Consider the following 18,879-nt stretch of genomic DNA (forward strand, 5'->3'; position numbering starts at 1 on the left):
TGATTTTCCTAAAAATTTGGAGGAGCTGCAGCTCGAACTGAGAGCATTTTTCAACAGGTTCAACTGAGAGCATTTTTTGAGCAGGCCTAACTGAGAGCAGGGAACAATACTCTCATTTCTACCAGTAGAGATCGCTCTCGCAGTGTGGATGTTGCACCCTACGAACCCTGTGTATTGAAGATTGAGCTTGGCGCCAATAGTGTTTGGCACTGCAAAGTGCATTGCGTTGATTCCAAGTTCATCGTCTGTTGACGCGTTGACAGGAAGGCATATCACCCTCTAGCTCTGCCGTACTAGAAAGGAACACCGTATGAGCCTTCAGATGTTATCACATTTTCTTCAATAAAAAACGAATTTAGAGGGAAAAATTTTGAATATTTGTCTTCAAACTTTTCAGGCAATTTTGTTCGCAATTCGATCTAAAATATCTGAACATTTCAAAAAAAAATATGAATAACTTTCCTTTAAAATACATGTTTTGCCATGGGAAATTCGGCAACTGTTATGTTCATACGACGTTTTTCTTTAGCACTGCAGACTGCTGAGGAAGAACGCCGCATTAACATTCGAGAGTTGCCGAATTTTCCCAGGAAAACATGTATTTTTGAGGAAAGTTATGCATATTTTTTCTGGAAATCCGCAGATATTTTGGATAAAATTGCGAACCAAATTGTCTGAGAAATTGAAAGGAAAAGATGGACAACTTCACCCAGTAAATTCATATTTTCTCGAAGGAAATTTGGCAGCGTCTGAGGGTTTGTGCGGCGTTTCCCATACTGCCGTGCTAAAGAAAAACGCCGTATGAACCTTCAGGCGTTGCCAAATTTCCTTTGATAAAACGCGAATTTTCTGGTAAACTTATGAATATTTTCTTCCAAATTTTTCAGATGATTTTGTCTGCAATTTCACCTGGAGATTCTGAAAATTTCAAGGAAAAATATTCATACTTTTCCTCAAAAATAAACGTTTCATCGAATGAAATTTGGCAACTCTCGAATGTTCATACGGCGTTCTTCCTTATCACGGCAGCATAGCACGCAGACGCGTGCGGCAACACGGGTGAACACGCAGAAAATAGCCAAAGCGCGTTGTAGTGCGCGTACGGGGGGTTCGGGTTATCTTGGCTCGGGGGGGGGGGGGGGCGGCTCCATTGAAGCGGAGGGTCGGAGATGCGTGGCGTCTGGGGCGTCGCGACGCGGACGCGGTTTCGGCGGCCGTCGCGGCGGTGATCGTCAGTTCACGATGCCCGGGTGCGGTGCTCTCCACGCTCTCGGCTTGGCCCTCGCGGCTGTGGTCCTGTTGACTAGGTCACGCGTCGCGCGCGCCTACCCCTTCGAACAGTTCTACCCCCACGGAGGCAACCTCGATGCCGCCCTCCCCACCGACCGCTGGGGGGTCTCCAGCCCGGAGGTACCCCTCACCGTCCCCATCCGCTTCTACGGGGAGAACTTCACGTCCATCTTCGTAAGTCACAATCAGTTTTTTCGCTCGCTGGAAAAAAGTATGGCAACGTCTACTATCAGTCTACTTGATTTTTTACACAGTAATACTATTTTGTGACGATAACCAGAATTATGGTAGTATTCACCAGAATTCTGGTGATAAACTGGAAAAGAGTCGCTTGGATCTAGAGTCCAGACTCTTGAAAACAATGACAAGAAAAAATACTCTTGATTCAATCGGATTTTCATTGAATCAAGAAGAAATCCGCTTGAATTAAGAAGCTTGGTTCTCGAACTAAGCGAAAAAGCGATTGAATCAAGAGGATTTTTTCTTGTCAGTGTTTTTAAGAGTCTGGACTCTAGATCCAAGCGACTTTTTTTTCCAGTGTACCATAAGACAGTAAATGTCACCATTCGAATCTGTTGCTGATTAGGATATTCGTATCACTGTGTCAGGTATGGTAAAATGTGCCATATTTTTTCAGTGCATTTCATCCAGCTACCGTCTTATCGTCTTACCTCTAAGAGCAGTTAAGTCCAAAATTGAAGTTTCAAGGGGAAAAAATCAAAAAATCCCTAGCTTAAAAAGGTGTCGGTCTGGCTCGACAATTCTTGTGGTGCTGTTACGTTTTGGGGGGCCCTGCAAAAAACTTTCCGGGGCCAATCGTCAGAATTTCTGAGGTGCTGAAGCACCCTAGCACCCCTGGCCAGACCGCCTTGGGTTATAAGTTTGAATGCATACACAAAGAAGATAAAAAATACAGCCATCTTGCCGGGCAAAATAGGCCCTCTCTTAACAATAAAGGTAAAATTCGTGGATTTTTAAAGTTAGAAATCTACCACATATACCCATTATGGATTCTTGGAAAATTGCGAGTTTCCCTACTATTTTCTCACATACTGCTCCGCAATTTTTTGCAAGGGAGTGATGCCGATGATGGCCAAGTTTACTTCTCGAGCTGCATTAAAAAGTGCATTGGAAAGTAGTCGAGGAACACTGAACATTCAATGTGGAACATTGGCTTCTGCCGTAAAGTTAATAAACTCCGACTAATTAAAATGTATGAATATCCTGTCAAACAAATCTTTTGGATTTTCGTAAAACTAAGAATGTTAATTTTACCGGTAACTCGGTGTTCTCAAAAGCAAACCTCAAAGTATTGACATTTTGAGAACTTAATAAGGTCGTTTATCATTTCACTTATCACATTGATGCGGCATTTTATCACTAAGATACAGGATGGTTTCCTATACACTTTTAGCTGATAAGCACGGATTTTGGAGCGCTTATTTCGGGGAACGTTCGGATGAACTGTGGGTTCTGTACGAAAGAATAGAATTTTACAATTCACGTAGTTTGATAAGATGATAGACTCTTACAGCACTCTGGCATAATCATTTCTCTGATTTATCGTAATATGCTGGAAGAGTTTTACAAAAATTATAACAAAGGTTGGAATAAATCCAGATTCGACTTTCTTATTAAAAGAGGCTCGTGTTTGTCAGGAAATACTGCCAACACCATGCCATACCAAATTTTGCCAGTATGCAACATGGTTGTTAAAATGATGTGATACAAAGATCTACTTTAACATCAAGCTGATTGCATTTTGCAATTGGGAACCAATATTTCTGGCTAACAGATAAAATCACCGATTTGCAAAGGAAATGAATGGCACATCAGTTGTCTCTCGGATGATCCAAACGTTGTGGTTACTAATATTCACAATGTAATCTAAATATTGCTGAGCCTGGAGGAGTTTATGTTTGGATCAAAAATATTACCCTCTTGCATAAAGAAATGGGGGGGGGGGGGGGATCCATCAGCATCAGCCAAAATTTGACTGTCACCTCCTTCATTTACCTCTCAGTCAGTTTGTGTCGATTGCACTAACTGAGTTTCAGTACAGAATCTAACAATACTGACCGACAAAGAAAAATTGTTATCATTTGTGAGATGAATTCTATAATAAGTGCCTGGTTACGTCACTGGAGAGTGTGAAAGGCTTGCAACTAGATCAAGAATGCTACGTATGACGCGCGAATAAACACAGTGGAGCTGTGACCTATGACCTGCAACTTGTAACTTGATAATTCGAATGTGCATGGAGATTCGAGTGCTGGTAGTTCCTTAATTAGGCTCTCAATCTGTCAAATAATCAATAAATCCATTTTAGTCAGTATACTACATGTGTCGGCATGGGTTACAGCATTGCAAGTTTGCATTATGGCGGAGCGAAATCTCTTCCCACCGCCTCGTAACAGCTCCTGATGTATTTACAAGACGGATTTGACCAAAACTCTGCCGTGCTAAGGAACTAATAATGAGTGAGTTAGTCAGAACTAATCATCATGTAGGTCAGAATTTTCTGTAAAAGTATAGATACAGTTTTAAAATAGTTTTTTGGTTCTAAGCGCTCGAAATTAAGTGGGAATTTAAGGAAATCTTAAGGAATATCCGTAGTTCACGTCCAGCTCAAGTTTGAAATAAAAAAAAGAGAGAGAACATTGTCAAAAACATGCAACATTTTGTAAATTTTTGAAATTGGACCAACTACCAAGGCAATGCACAAAAAGTTTGATTGTAATTTATGCCCAGTACCGAGAATTGAAATGGAGGAAAACTGAACACGATGAAAGGTTGAAACAGTGAGATAGGAAAACCGGGGAAGAATGTAAGCTCATCAAGCTAATCCAGCCGTTTCGAAAGAAAGAAGGAGAATTTCGAAGTTTCTCGTTGAAATACTTGGGAGCTTGAGGGGTGCCACCAAGCGATCACCCCCGTTCCATTTTACCCAAAAAAAGATAAAAATACTTAAGTTCGTTGATCTGCTTTCGCGTCTTGTAGGGTCCTTGTTCCTCGTCCTACAAATAACCTCATGAGCCGCTTCACACTTCGGTAGACTCGAGGAAGGTTATCGAGATGAAGATTTGAAATGTGGATTCCCTGGAATCATTTTGTCCTCAGCCTCCACTAGAAACTATTCCTGACCGATTTTTACCATCCGCGAATAAAGAACTAGATTGCCTGGAAAAAATCTCATTTGAATAGCATGAAGCTATATTTTTTTAATATATTCGTTTATTATTTTTTTTATTTTATCTTTTTACTGGAGTGGATTTACGATTATTATGAGAAAACGGTTTGACAATCGAAAAATCGATTCTGAAACTACTCGCTCATAGACCCATCACCCACGGTATGAATCACCCAGACCTTTCCATCAACAACCCTTGATCCTCAGCATTTAGAACCTCGTGCATTTTTGCATAAATTAAACTATTTTTACTATTTGTGAGGAAGTTTTCACCTACATTATATTTTTCACTACCCATCGAGGTCGGTGAGGTTCACTTAAAGTCTTAAATTCAACCTGGGGTTGGACATTTCGCTGCGATGGTCATTAAAAACACGAAAATTACATAACTGAAGTCACTCTTCCCTAGACATCACGCTCAACTTAAGTGCGTGATACAACTATTTAAACTCCTGAGCCGCTCAAATTGCATTCATCAAGTTGAAGGCAAACTTGATTTCTAACACCAGTTTCCAGTTACTCAGACGTAACTGCAAGAAAGCTGAGCGATTCAAACTTTTGCAACTTGAAACTTGACGAAAACAATTGTAAATAATAGTAAAAAAAAAAAAAAAAAAAAAACGCGTAGGATAAAAGGGTTGTGAGTGAATATCCGTGTGTTATAAGTCTTCGGTGCAAACAGGTGTATGAGCACTCCCTTTGGTAAAACGACTGTGTGGCTGTTCATGATATGCAATGTCTAGGTTTGACTATGTGCGTGCTGATATGACCTCTTTTTTTCTGAGTCATTCTGGGACTCATAGTCGTTGTAATGAATATGCCTTGCAGTCCCCTACAGTCCCCCTCTCGAAATATATGCCTTGACAAAATGCAAGCTTCAGCACTCAAAACTAACTAACCAATTTCTTCTTCATAAAAAAATTTCTCTATAGGCTGTCAATCAGCTAAGGGCATAGCAGAAATTTCAACACAAACTCTGTTTTAAAAAAAAAAATAAATAAAAGAGAGAGAGAGAGAGAGAAAAGAAAGAGAAAAAGAAAACAGAAAACAGAAAACAGAAAAAAGAGGGAAAAAAACTATGACGCTATTCCAAGATTGCAAAATCTACCTGGACGATTATTTTTCTTGATCGCATGCTCTTCTGCTCAAAACTTCACAAAAAACTGGTAATCCACAAAATCATCAGTGAAATTTTCGATGGTATATTTGCTACATTTACTGAGTAAAAATAAACATCGCGAAAAGAAATATCGCGACGATGAAGTTCAGTAAATGTTTCTTCGACGAAGAATTTTATGCAAGATATTCAACGGAGTTGCGTTAGTTATCACCACCGTCGCCGTTATAAATTAAGTCTTTCACTATTTTAACTCGCGCGCTCTTAAGCTCACGGCTATTAAAGTCATCCCGAGTAAATAAACATTGAAATTATGCGTTTGAGGGCGACGGTTTCTTGTTTTCTTTGTTCGTTTGTCACATATTTTCGTCACTCTACCGCGGCTACGCTTCGAGATGAGCCCTATCGTGCGTATTACTTTATGCTTCTCGAGGCTCACCTGATGAGGATGCTGTTATGTTCTTGCGTCCGTAGACCGAGGACTTTTGACTTTCACACTTTTTCGGGTCCCCGAAAATTATAGGCAAGGTCAATCACTGGCAGATTTGACGATCAAGGCCGCGTTCAACTGTCAACTTTTTGACCCCCTTCATAAGCCGATACGGTCGTAAATTATATCCTAGGAAGTGAAGTCGTCCATGGTGTGCTTTGTTTTTGTTTAATACCTCGCCTTCACCTTGTATTGATGCTTGATGGACGGCAGAGATCGCACAGTTATGGTGACGGCCAGTGGCGTGGCGTGCTTTGCGATTTATCGATTGATCTGTAATTCAAACCTATGGAAAAGGATCGATAAACAAGGTATTCGCAGCAAACACCTTGATAATCGATTCTTTACCATAGTTTGGAGAAATATCGATAATCGATCATTCACGCCACGCCACTGGTGACGGCAGCTAACGTCATAAAATTATGTCAAGTACTTAGGTCCAGGGACAATATCGTCACCTTCCGGCCAAAGTATCAGAGGCGCCATGCGACGTTTAAAAATTTTCGCCGCCGTTTTATTGGTTTACAGAGAAATATTTCAACGAAGCTGTCCGAAAATTTCACTGAATTTTCTTTGTGCTGCCGATAAAATTCAGTGAGACTTTCAAACAGATTCAACCAACAATTTCTCTAGAATAGACTAAAATGGCGGCGAAAATTTTGAAACGTCGCATGGTGCTTGTGATACTTTGGCCAGAAGGTGACGATATGTTTTAGACCCCGTACTGCTATCCTCCCCATAGCATAAAAGCTATTTTCAAAAGTAAACACTCCACAGTTGCCTATAATGCAATGATGACCTTTAACCAAAGAGTTGAGAAATTTGTTTAGTATGAACTAAATCATAGAAGCTCGTCTATACAAGTGCTCACCTCGACTTTCATATATCATAGTAAGGCGAATTTTATTCGAGTTTTGCTCAAGTAATTACCTGTCATTTACCACAAGACGAAAAGTTTTGATCTCTGAACTGAACTTTTGGTTCACTCGATTGCATTCCTTAAATTTGTAGTGCACGGTCTCGAAAAAGTTGTATTTCTAAATAGATCAAAAAGGCAAAATATTTTTGATTCCCCGCACGATCACTATCCGGATAAAGGGTAAAGATAGAGTTCTTTTTTTTGGCACAAACTAAAACATTATGTATACGGTAAATTTTTTTCTTAATTTTCCATTTAAATTATTCTTACAACTGAAAATGAAATCAACTTCTGAAGAAGATCTAAATATTTACAATGAGTCGCTGGTAGTTGACAAGTATAAAAATAACCTCATTTGTATGATTAGTATTTCATCCGGTCAGTGTTAAGTGTACTTGTTGATATCACGCTTTGGATTTGATTTTCCACACATAAACAGGGCCGGATTCACCTACTTGCCGCCCATGGGCCGCCTATATTATGCCGCCCCCTTCTTATTCGTTTTGAAACTCGATAAAAACCATCAAATGAACGTGCCAGCAGGGGAGGAGTACATAAGACGCATTTACTCGTGTTGAACACATTTTTTGGGATAGCCCTGTCAACACTACTAGCAAAAGTTCACGAAACTTTGCGCGAAAGTTAAGTTCCGTAAACCTATCTCTGTGTAGACAAGGCTTTCCATTCATAAGAAATGAACGAAAAAATTATGAAAGAACAAACATAAATGTAGTTCAATTATTTTAACTTCCGCCGCCGCGCTGCGCAGACTGCACCATGTTGGACGCAATGCGTAAAGTATTCACGCAGTCTTCTAGGCGCTGTGCGTTTCACGCTGACCGCACTAAGTTTGGCGCCATGCGTGAGGTATTCATGCATTCTTGTAGGCGCTATCTGTTTCACGCTGACTGCAATGACCGCACTGTGTTTGATGCAATGCGTGAAGTATTCGTGCAGTCTTGTAGGCGCTAATATGTGTTACATGCCGATCGCCGCGCCGAGGGCTTCTCCTTTTCATCTCAAGTCCTCGTTATCATTTCTCTCTAATTCGCGCCATTCCAGGCCAAATCGCGTGTTTGTCTCTCTCTTAACTCGACTTATTGAAGGTGCTGTCTCTTGTATCACTAAGAGACGACAAAATTAGAAATTATATACTATACTCTCAGGAAATGAGAGATTTTGTCACCTTTTCTCGTTTGTAATTTTGTTTTTATAAATCCGATTTTTTATTATACCTACACTTTAAAAAATTGCAAATTTTTGCCGCCCCTTAGATTTGCCGCCATGGTCCGCGGCCCATGTGGCCACCCCCTTAATCCGGCCCTGTACAAGTATTACAAGAATTGCATGCCACTCAAAAATGTGCGCAGGAAACATACATATGGCATAGTGCTTTAGTGAATATCTTGTCTAGTGCCGAGAGTTTTCCAGTCCTTCATAAACCGATGCCTTTTCCCTCATGATTAAATGCGTTTGGTCTACTTTTAAACGCGATTTTGATATAAATTGGATATAATTGGTATTTTAGGCACTCAACTCGAGGTATATGAGTTATGCCTCAAGTGACAATGCTACTGAGTGTTCAGGTGTACGGGCACGAGGTCGTTGTGCTGGTAGTCTATATGTGAAATGAAGGCTAATTGTCATCTACCTTTATGTCATCATGCAGGAACAGTGAGTAGTGGTGAGCAGTTGCGCATTCTGCCGCTAAGTTATCCGTCTTTATCGCTATTCTCACCCGTATTATCAAAATTTAAACCATTAGTTGATTTTTTCGTCACATTCCTACTTCGTAAAAATTTTACTCTTCGAATTTACTAGTCTTTGCACTACAGTTACAAAAACGCACAGGAAAAATGCGAATTTTTTTATGGTTTTACTGTTTCCCGGCAATTTAAAATATTTCCGGTCGTTTTCCGACATTTTCCGCTGATTTTCCGACTTCTGATGCGTCCACATCTGACACATGTTTATAGTCCCACGATCTGACACTGTCAGTGAGTCTGTCAGACTACTAGGGTTAATGATCTGTAATATGGACGTATTTCTATCAAACGGAACTATGTGCATAATGGCATGAGCCCTGTTATGCACCTATTCTTGTGGGTCTCAGGGCTCATGTCTTACTGCACATAGTTCCGTTTGATAGAAATAGTCCATATATCAATCGGCAACGCTGATTCTGCAATTAGCTTTGATGTAGCCGCCCCCTCCCCCGCACCGCGAGGCTGCTATAAACTGGTCCAGCGTTTGGGGCTCCTGGGCGAGGGGGGAGGTGGAACAGGGTTGACGCCGGCGCCTATCTTATCTCTCCGTTAGAGCCACACAAAAGCTCCTGCATTTGCATCAGATCAACTAGGAAGTAATCGCGCGCAGGAAGGGAATCGGGAATCAATGACCTCAGCTACGTCGAAAACGGGACCGTAGGCAGTGCGCGGTCCTTTGGGTAGACACCCAAACGATCTATCAGTCCTCCATCTATTACAGATGATAAACCTACATGGATAAAAATCACTCCGACCCGTTATAAAGGTATGAATAAAAGAACCGCAAATCTCATTTCCCCTCTTCACTTTTATTAGTGGAAAGCTGCTTACATGATAGAAAGTTTGGGAAAAATACTCCTAATCAAGATATTCTTCTACTTCTACAGGCAACTAGGACTTATGGACGGAGTTAAACAGAAAGGAACCAAGCCAAATCGGGATCGAAGCTAGAAAATGAGGTTTAAAGTTTGGCTCCTGCATAAGACTCAATGTAAAAGATAAACTTCAAGTTCAATTTCTGCAAGATTTTCTTCAACAAAAACTTTGAATTTTTGGCGAAGATAGTAGAGCAGTGGTTGAGTTCAAAACCACTCATAACTCAATATTTTCCAAAATGTGGGTTGGTTCCTTTCTGCTTAACTCAGTCCATATATAAAACTCATTCATGACCCGTTACAAACTTTAGAAAATAAGATATGAATGAAAGAGCCGCTTTCATGTCCCCTCTTGAAAATGGTTGGTGGAAAGCTGCTTACATGATAGAAAATTTGAAAAAAAACTCCTAATCAAGATAGTCCTCTAATTTTACGAACGACTAGGACATAGCCCTGTTTATCAGGACGTCTAGTAACGAGCACATTAAATCGTTTAAATATCATTTTCTCTCTTAAAAACTTTAATTCAAAGAGAGAGCATAAACATTTCAAAATCAAGAGTGGAGAAACGCTGCCTCTGCGAATTTGAATACCTAATAGAGCCGAACACAGAGCGGCCAATGCCAGCACGAAGTGCGTATTGGCGTCTACATGACTGTAAGGATACTTCACGCGTTGCGCATACAATTTGACATAGGAATGCAGGGATACTTCACGCATTACGCCTAACGCGCAATGCTTGAAGTATCCCTGCAGTCTTGTAGGCGCTAATACAACACAACAAGCGGCAAGCGTGAGCGGAGCGCTCACGCTTGTAAAATCTAAAAATCGTTAAAAATATAGGGCAGGACTAGTTAAATCAATGTGCCAATTAAGTCAAATCAAATTCCGTCCCCGCTCACCCCCTTGAATGTGAAAAAATTAAATATTAGGAATGATTTCCATGTGGAACTCTTTTGCGAGAATATGCAACGGAATTTTCTTTCGATTGGGGTAGAGATTTTTCCTAGTGTGACTGTCCAGCACAAAAACTTCGAGAAACCCGAAGCTCGAAAATACGCTCACCACGTGTTAGATGCAGCGTCGCTGTGGCGACCGGCAATTTGGAAAAGTTTCAAATTTTTTTCATCCGAATCTCTCGCTCTCGGTTTGTTAACCTTTGCTGTAACACTAACGGTGAGTCATGCGGTCATGTAACTCAATTTGCCCTGTCACTCTTGGAGTTCCCTGAATTATGTTTCCGTCGCGGGCGGTGGCGGTTTAGGAATTTTGTTTCATGCAGAGGTCGTTGTAAGGGTTTTAATTGGTAGAGGAATGCGTTTATGAAAATAAAATGCAAGGGAAGACAGTATTTATAGCTTAACAAATAGACATTAGTTATGTACAAAAAACATTAAGCATAGGGGATTCTTAAAAATAACACATAATCCGTCGAAGTGCTTCATAGGAGACGCGTTCTTTTCAATTATAGATGGCAAGGGTGGCATTTGTTAAATATAATTTTAACTTCTGCATAAGGATAAACTTCATCGCCGAAAATGCTCTTAAATTACATGTATGTATTCCATTTCGCATGAATGCGAAATGGAACGAAGTAAAAATTAAGCAAATTGAGAGGAACTATGTGCATTGGGTTTGCGCGCTACATAACGACGGCGAATCTTAACTTCCAAACCACGTGTCTCGATTTGCGCCGTTGCGAACTTCCTGTTATACTTTATTTTTCAAATTGAGAACTACTAAAGGTCGATTCTTAAAAACTTCCTTGAGTTTTCTTTTTTGTGAGAAGCAAATTCCGGAAAAATGTAAAGGAATGATGAGGATTTGCACATTGTTCTTTCATAAAAAAATAAAATTAGAAAGGAAATTTTCACACACCGCAAACAAGATGTGTGCTTTGGAAGTTTGCCGTCGATAGCTCCGGAGATGTATAGTACATCTTCACATGAGGCCCTTCAGCACGAACGTCCATATTGGGTTTTAATCCGTGCTGCACGTCCAAGAAACAGCACTTGGTTTATTGAACACCTAGACGTATTTCTGCCAAACGGAACCAGAGACAGGTGGGAAAGAAGAGGAGTGCTCGTTAGTCGAGGACCATAAGAACGAATGGGAATTATAAAGCGCCAGTGACGTCGGCGGCGACAAAGCTGCCGCCGCGGTCGCCCTTCCGCCGTATTAACTCATGAGCCCTGTCCAGAAGGCTCTTTTGCCATGCCCATGGCTCATAAGTTGCGGCACGTAGTTCCGTTTGACAGAATGTAAAATCCCACTTTTCCATTTCTCCATAGGGAATCACACCCACCTATAAAGTTTCTCACTGGAAAAAACCCATTGGATCTAGACTTCAGACTCTTGAAAACATCGACAAGAAAAAATACTCTTGATTCAATTGGATTTTTGCTTAAATCAAGAACGAAGCCTCTGAATTTGAGCGAATTTCCGTTTGATTTAAGCTTAAATCTGATTGAATCAAGAGAATTTTATCTTGTCAATGTTTTCAAGAGTCTGGACTCTACATCCAATGTGTTTTTTTTTTTTTTTTTTTTTTTTTTTTTTTTTTTTTTTTTTTTTTTTTCCCCCCATTGCTCTTCTGCAGCTTCAACGAGCACACCCATCTTCCCCACTCGTCCACAGTTCCGTTGGGCAGAAATATGTCCACTCTATAAAGACGTGCTTATCCATGAGACCCCCGACGCGAAAATTAAGAGCTCTTGTAAGTAATCGGCGGGCCGATATCGTTCTCTGCAAGGACCGATGGGTTTCCCAAGACGCAAAGCGAGATTAAGATCAGTGCCGGCTTTCAGGTTGCGATGCACAATTAGCAGCCCGATGGTAAAACACTTAACTCCCACCGCGGTGCATCAAACAGCCCGGGGGGGGGGGGGGGGGGGTTGGGCAGGGGGCAGGGGGCTGGAAAGTGAACAATTGTTTTATCAACTGAGCGGCGGGCGGCCTGCTAATCGCTCCTCTTTGCAAGCGCCGGCTCTCCGCGCCCGCCGACGACGATCGGGAGGCTACTGGAATTGACCATTTAATTCGCGACATTTCCGAACAACGCTCATTTGCGTCCGAGCTTTATCTTCATTCTCAGCCGCGTTGCCAGCTTTCGTGGAGGATGTGTGTGAAATTGGGTGTGCACAGAAAAAAATAGATTTCTGATTCAGAAATTAAATATTTAAAAAATATGTCCGACTCCGACATGTTTCAAGTGTACATTTTTCAATAGTGGAAAGCTAATTGGACTACATTTTGCAGTTTGGAACTATAAATTAAAACTGTAAATAAATTTTGGAACTATAAAGCCCGGTTTAAAAACAACGTATGTGCAATTAGTTTCCCTATGCACGTAAGTGTTTTCCTGGAGGAGCCAGAATTTATAGTTCCAAATTGCAAAATGCGGTCCAATTTAACTACGGGGACGGCCAAAGTAACTTTCTTAACTGTCAAATCTGCATTGAAACATGTCGGACCTTTTTTGTAAGCACAAAATTGTTAAATCAGCAGTATAAATTTTTTCCATGCAGTTTTTTATAATTTTTTGCCTTTAAACCCCCTCCCTATTTTAGTCGGATCGAAGGAGTTTTAGAAGATTGGTGTAAAAAATATTTAAAAAGACAATTTTAATGCATTTTACATTGAAAATGCTATGTTATCAAATTTTCGATAATGTTCCACATTTTAACAGAAACTAAAAAGTATCATTCAAATATTCTAGGAACATTCGGATGACACCCAAAAAACCCAGTAGAGCGTTTTTAAAATATTTTGAATAGACATTCAGCGCGGTGTCAGCACAAATTTTTGTAGAAAGTTTTCCAATATTTCAGTCGGTAATTGACTCGTAATGCTCTCTAACCGAAAGTTCAACTCTCTATCCCCAAAATCTGAGGGGGAAAAACTGGTTTAAAAACGCACTCAAACTTATTCCAAATTGCTACAAACTTGTTTCCAATTCGCTTTAGCTGGCGCAAGAGGCCAAGTTTTTCGAGTGAAAAATGCCTTTTTCAAGTACCTATGACGTTATTTTCATAAAACACACGTTGCCAATATATTTCCAACATCTCAAAAATTCTTATTTCTTTTTCTCTATAAATCTTGCTGATAATCTGTACTTGATTGCATAGTAGCTAAGTTTTGTTGAGTTTACGCACATTCACCTGCGCGGTCGGTTAACTTCTCACTCGGTTGGGCTGAAAAATATTTCAAAAATCAGAAATCAGTGAGTTCCACTTCTTGACACGTTTGGCAACCGTGAGCAATACAGATACGTTGGAAAATTTGCATTCCCACAGTCGGAGTCAATTCTCCACTCAAACCGATCAACACATTTGAAAGGCAGATACCGAATACCCTGGTGCATACCGATCCCAGAGCCGCGGGAACCCACAGTTCAAAGTAAAAAAAACCATTAAGTGCGATCTTAAGGAACAATGCGACCGTAAGATACGACTCCAGACAGCTGTGTTGCCTTTTCAGCGGATCATGTGCCAGCATCAGGACCAGGCCCGCGAGAAAATGAACAAATAGATGTTTAGCGGCAGTAAAATCGCCTGCAAGTAGTTAAGTAGGCAATGTGGTTGACTTTGGAGTTGAAATAGTTGCCAGTTTTGAGCGCTTTTCTCAACTCACATTCATGCTGTGGCAGTAGGAATTATGAGCATGAGTGGAATCAGGATTTTTGTAGAGAAGACGGACCTCTGAAGGGAGCCCCGTCCCTCAGCTAAGGCCAAAAATAGTAAGGGGATAACGTGCAAGTAAAGAGCTTGAACTGTTTTTGAAAATGTGACATTAAAATTGTATGATGAATATAACACATTCTTTAATATAAGAAAAAATGGGAATTGCTGGTGTTTGCATTCCAAGAGCTGAAACGCTTTTGAAATGAAAAATTCTGCATTGAACACACGATTTCAACTTAATTCATGGAGAAAAAAAAACTTCAGTTTGTAAGTTTTCAGTCGAGGTAACTAAGGTTTTCAGTCATGAAAACCGAAATTGAGTTCAGATGAGCCACGTTTTTGTCAGCCATACCAAACACTCGTATATTCTTCAGGTTTTCTAGACTACAGTTATCTCAACTAAAGTTTGGTTTTCAGGACTGAGAATTTTGGTTTTCTGAACTAAAAATGTCTACGCTCCATATGAAATGAAGTTCAGTCCTTGTGACTGAAGTAGTTTTCTCCGTGTATGACTTCAAAATCTGACTTCAGCCAGAAGTTTCTATCATCCACCCGGATTCAGCAGAAAGGGACCAAGCCACATCTATTGGCATATTCAACTGAGCAATTTAATTTTAACAAGAGAACGTGTGTGCGGATTCCTTTAAAAATGTTAAGGAATTTGCTTCGTACTGTGCAGAAAATTCACTAAAATTTGCACAAAAATCCGCACAACTGCTTTCATGTAAAAAAATTAAATGGTCCAATTTTTGGCGATAGCTGATGTGGCTTGGTTCCTTTCTGCACGGAGAAAAAAACCTTGTGCGTGGGACTTGAAGTTTAGGTCATGTGGATCTCTGAAGTTTTCAGATTGAGCATCTGAACACTTTAGGTCCAGCTGTCGGGGTTCGGGTCACACATTTGAAACTTCAGCTCTTACATCTGAAGTACTTCAGATGTGAGAACCGAAGTTTTTCGGATGTGAGAACCGAAGTACTTCAGATGTAAGAACTGAAGTTTCAGATGTGTGATCCGAACCTTGACAGCTAGACCTAAAGAGTTCAGATGCTCAATCTGAAAACTTCAGAGATCCATATGACCCAAACTTCAGGTCCCACGCACGAAGTTTTTTTCTCCGTGTGCTTAACGCAGTCCATGTTTTTGTCCTCTTGCGTCCAAATTAAAGGGTAAAAGCGTCCTCGATGTAGTACAGTGGACTCTCGATAATTCGAAATTGAAGGGAATCGGCTTTTTCTTCGAATTAGCGAGGTTTCGAAATAAAGAGAGTTCGAATTAAAGAGATTCATGTGGAGAAATTTCGAATTAGAGAGGTTCGAACGTAGAGAGGCAAATGGACGGATTTACGTCAAAAGGAACCAAAAATATCAGTTTATTTCTTTACGGCGGTAAAAATTACACTAAGTTATTATTAAGTATTAATTATTTATATTTAATTTTAAAATTATTAATAACATGTTTACATTTTGACAATCCTATCAGCTCTTTCAGACACCCAGGTACATAAACAGTTGACTTCGAATTGTACGGTGAATGTGCCGTCTTATTTCGAATTATAGAGGGAGGACCATATTTACTTCCCACACTTCGAATTACAGAGAGAATTTTCGTCGCAATTCCGAATTATAGAGGGCTTAAAATTTCGAAATAACGAGGGGAGAAAAATACATTGATTTTCTTCGAATTATCGAGAGATTTTCAAGGGAAACGGACTTTCCTTCAAATTATCGAGGTTCGAATTATCGAGGAGTTGAACATTTTGTTACGTTGCAGGTGAACGCGAACGGACTGGTGTCGTTCCTGACGGACATCCCGACGTTCTACAACCTGGAGTTCCCGCTGGACTACCCGATCATCGCGCCGCTCTACACGAACGTGGACCTGCGGGGCAGCGGTCAGGTCCTCTACCGGGAGACCAAGGACCCCGGCGTCCTCACCCGTGCCAGCACCAACGCCCGCTCCTTCTTCCCCAACACAGCCCGCGACTACCAGGCCACCAGCGCCTTCATCACCACCTGGCTCAGAGTCGGCTACTACGACAATGGAAGGGATAAGGTAACCTTTTTCAACTCGTTTTTGACCGTTTCAGTTCCTACACAAATGCCGAATAAACTGTAACGTTCCTCATATTTTATGATAGGAAGGTCAAAATTCTTGAGGAAGGTATCGATGAGGTGGACTGCGTTCAGCAGAAAGGAACCAAATCGCATCAGCTATAGCAAAAGTTAACTGGGCCTTTCCATTTTTCACGAAAGAACGATTGTGCGGATTCCTTTGAAAATTTTAAGGCATTTGTTTCGCATTATGCAGAAAATTCATGTAGGTAAAGGCATTCAATAGGTAAACCAACGGCACATATGTTGTTTCTAAAATAAGCCAGAAATAGTGGCTCCTTATTGCAAAGTTTAATCCATTTAATCATCGATAGTGAAACTGCAAAAATGCGTATCTCGGCTATCGGGTTTTGAAATAATCGCTACTATTTTACTTTTTAAAAAAAAATATGCCGCCTATGTCCTACGATTTGAAACTACAAAAAATTGATGCTGCATAATCATCAAAAATGGAATCAACAAACTTCTCCAAAAAACCATACAGACTTGGCCGATAAAAGCTCACAACTGGCCTGCTTTCGATGATGTATTGGGTTCACTTTTATAGCGTCACAAATATAAGAAGAAATGGACGTAAGAAATGCGCGTGATAAAAATTACTTTCCGGTGCCCGATCTAAATTAAGGCGAGTCCAAAAAACTGCACCTCATAAAGGTCACCAAAAATGTAGGTAATCAGATAGGTGTGGTTTGAATTTGCTCCTACAACGATAATACATTTTATCAGCCGGTCAGAACATTGTAAGCATAATCAACGATACAACACTTATTTGTCTCATATTAAAATGAACACTAGGTTATCGGTCTCCCCTCCTCACTCTCGTGTTTTTTTTTGTTGATAATAATTTTTTATAACCAATGCTTTTAGTAATTTGTATCTACACGTTTATTTGATTAGAGAAAAAATCAATTATCATTAACTGTAATTTTGCATTCCTTGAGGTATGTTTATCAGTTCAGGAACTGAAGAATACGGCAATAATTAGAATCGGTCTACAGGGTTTCTGTTAGTAAGCAACTTCCTAATTTGTTTTCCACCATGTATTTTGCTTACACTATGAAAATTTAACTCCCGCCAAAGTCAATAATTATCTCTAGATCAGACTACTGAAGTGCAAATTTTTTAGCAGTCTGAGTTCTTTCAGCTCGTACATAGTGAGACAAAGTGATCGACATTTTATGTTAATAGAGAAGTAGACGTGTATTTCGTCAGGTACGTGTGCACAATGGTACATATGACCTAAGTAGTACGCACTTGTAACCGAGAAACACTTTAAATTAACTACAAACGTAAGTGGCCCGAGTAAATATCGCAAATCGTGTTGCTTTTCGATTTACAGGCTTTGCGATATTCACTGGGCATGACAGCATGATGGGATGCTCGTAAATTCATAAAAAATTTACTCAGATCCAGAAATTATCGATTGATCGTTCGGTGGATATGTGCCCTTTTTGTATTTAGTGATTCATTTAACATGCTGGGTGTAAAAAAGTGTGCGAGAACTAACAAAACGCTGAATCGACCGCTACAGCAGTTACTTCAGCAATGCCAAGATGAAAAACTAACTTCTGCGGCGGTAAATGCAGTGTTTTGTGATTTCTCAACATCTAGAATGCTAAATCAGTGTTTTTTCTTTCGGTGAGGAGGTTTTACCTAATTTAATGGATTGCAGGTGAATACCTACCAGATTTGCATTTCGACGAATGGGGTGGAGTCGTTCGTGGAGTTCCTCTACGCTGACAACGGTATCCAATGGGTGACAGGGATCTCGCAGTCTCGCTCCGGGCTCCCCGATGCCAAAGCCCAGGCCGGTTTGGTCACCACCGACGGTCGCATGGTCACCCTCAAAGGCTCCGGTACGGACCAGAGCATTCATCTCGATAGGTTTGTGTCAATTTTCTACTCTCTTAATGGATCAAAATGAAGCTTCGTGAATTTTTTGTCTGTTTTAAAATACTGAAAAGAAGTCACGAGCTACATACATAGACATACCAGTGGCGTGGCGTGAATTGCGATGTATCGATTGTTGTGCCATTTAAACCTATGGTAAAGAGTCGATCATTAAGGTGTTCACTGCGAACACCCTGTTTATCGATCCTTTTCCATAGGTTTAAATCTCAATTCACGCCACGCCACTGAGACATACCATCCACGGTTCGTTTCAGAGGGAGGTAAATAAAATAGTGTTGCCCACTCAAAATTCCTTCGGGATCTTGAAGTAGGATGCATACACAGTCATTTAAGCCTAAAATGAAAATATTCTGTCGAGCTCTTCGAAAATAAAATCGATTTTTGTGTTTTTGGCGCTAAAATGGCCTTCAAAAACGATCAATGATTCAATTCCGATGGGTTGTGCATATGCAAAATGGTACATGTATGATGAAATCTACGTATTTTTGGACCAGGAATCGATTGAGCAGGGTCCCGAATCGGTTCGAA

The 18,879-nt window shown here is 40.4% G+C and overlaps 1 protein-coding gene across 3 annotated transcripts in view; it reads left to right on the plus strand.

Moving 5' to 3' along the window:
- The first annotated feature begins 1,215 nt into the window (after positions 1–1,215).
- The window catches only part of Ndg (Nidogen), a 40,635-nt gene continuing 22,971 nt past the window's right edge, over positions 1,216–18,879 (plus strand). For 2 of the 3 annotated variants that reach the window (XM_072299283.1, XM_072299282.1), the window contains exons 1-3: positions 1,217–1,464; positions 16,100–16,381; positions 18,113–18,324. In XM_072299283.1, coding sequence (XP_072155384.1) covers positions 1,243–1,464; positions 16,100–16,381; positions 18,113–18,324 — 716 coding nt within the window. In that variant the 5' untranslated portion in view covers positions 1,217–1,242. Of the gene's footprint in view, positions 1,465–16,099; positions 16,382–18,112; positions 18,325–18,879 lie in introns of all 3 variants that reach the window. The other variant, XM_072299281.1, reaches the window with a different exon arrangement.

The sequence above is a fragment of the Bemisia tabaci genome, chromosome 4, assembly GCF_918797505.1.
Source record: "Bemisia tabaci chromosome 4, PGI_BMITA_v3".
NCBI classification, from domain to species: Eukaryota; Metazoa; Arthropoda; class Insecta; order Hemiptera; family Aleyrodidae; genus Bemisia; species Bemisia tabaci.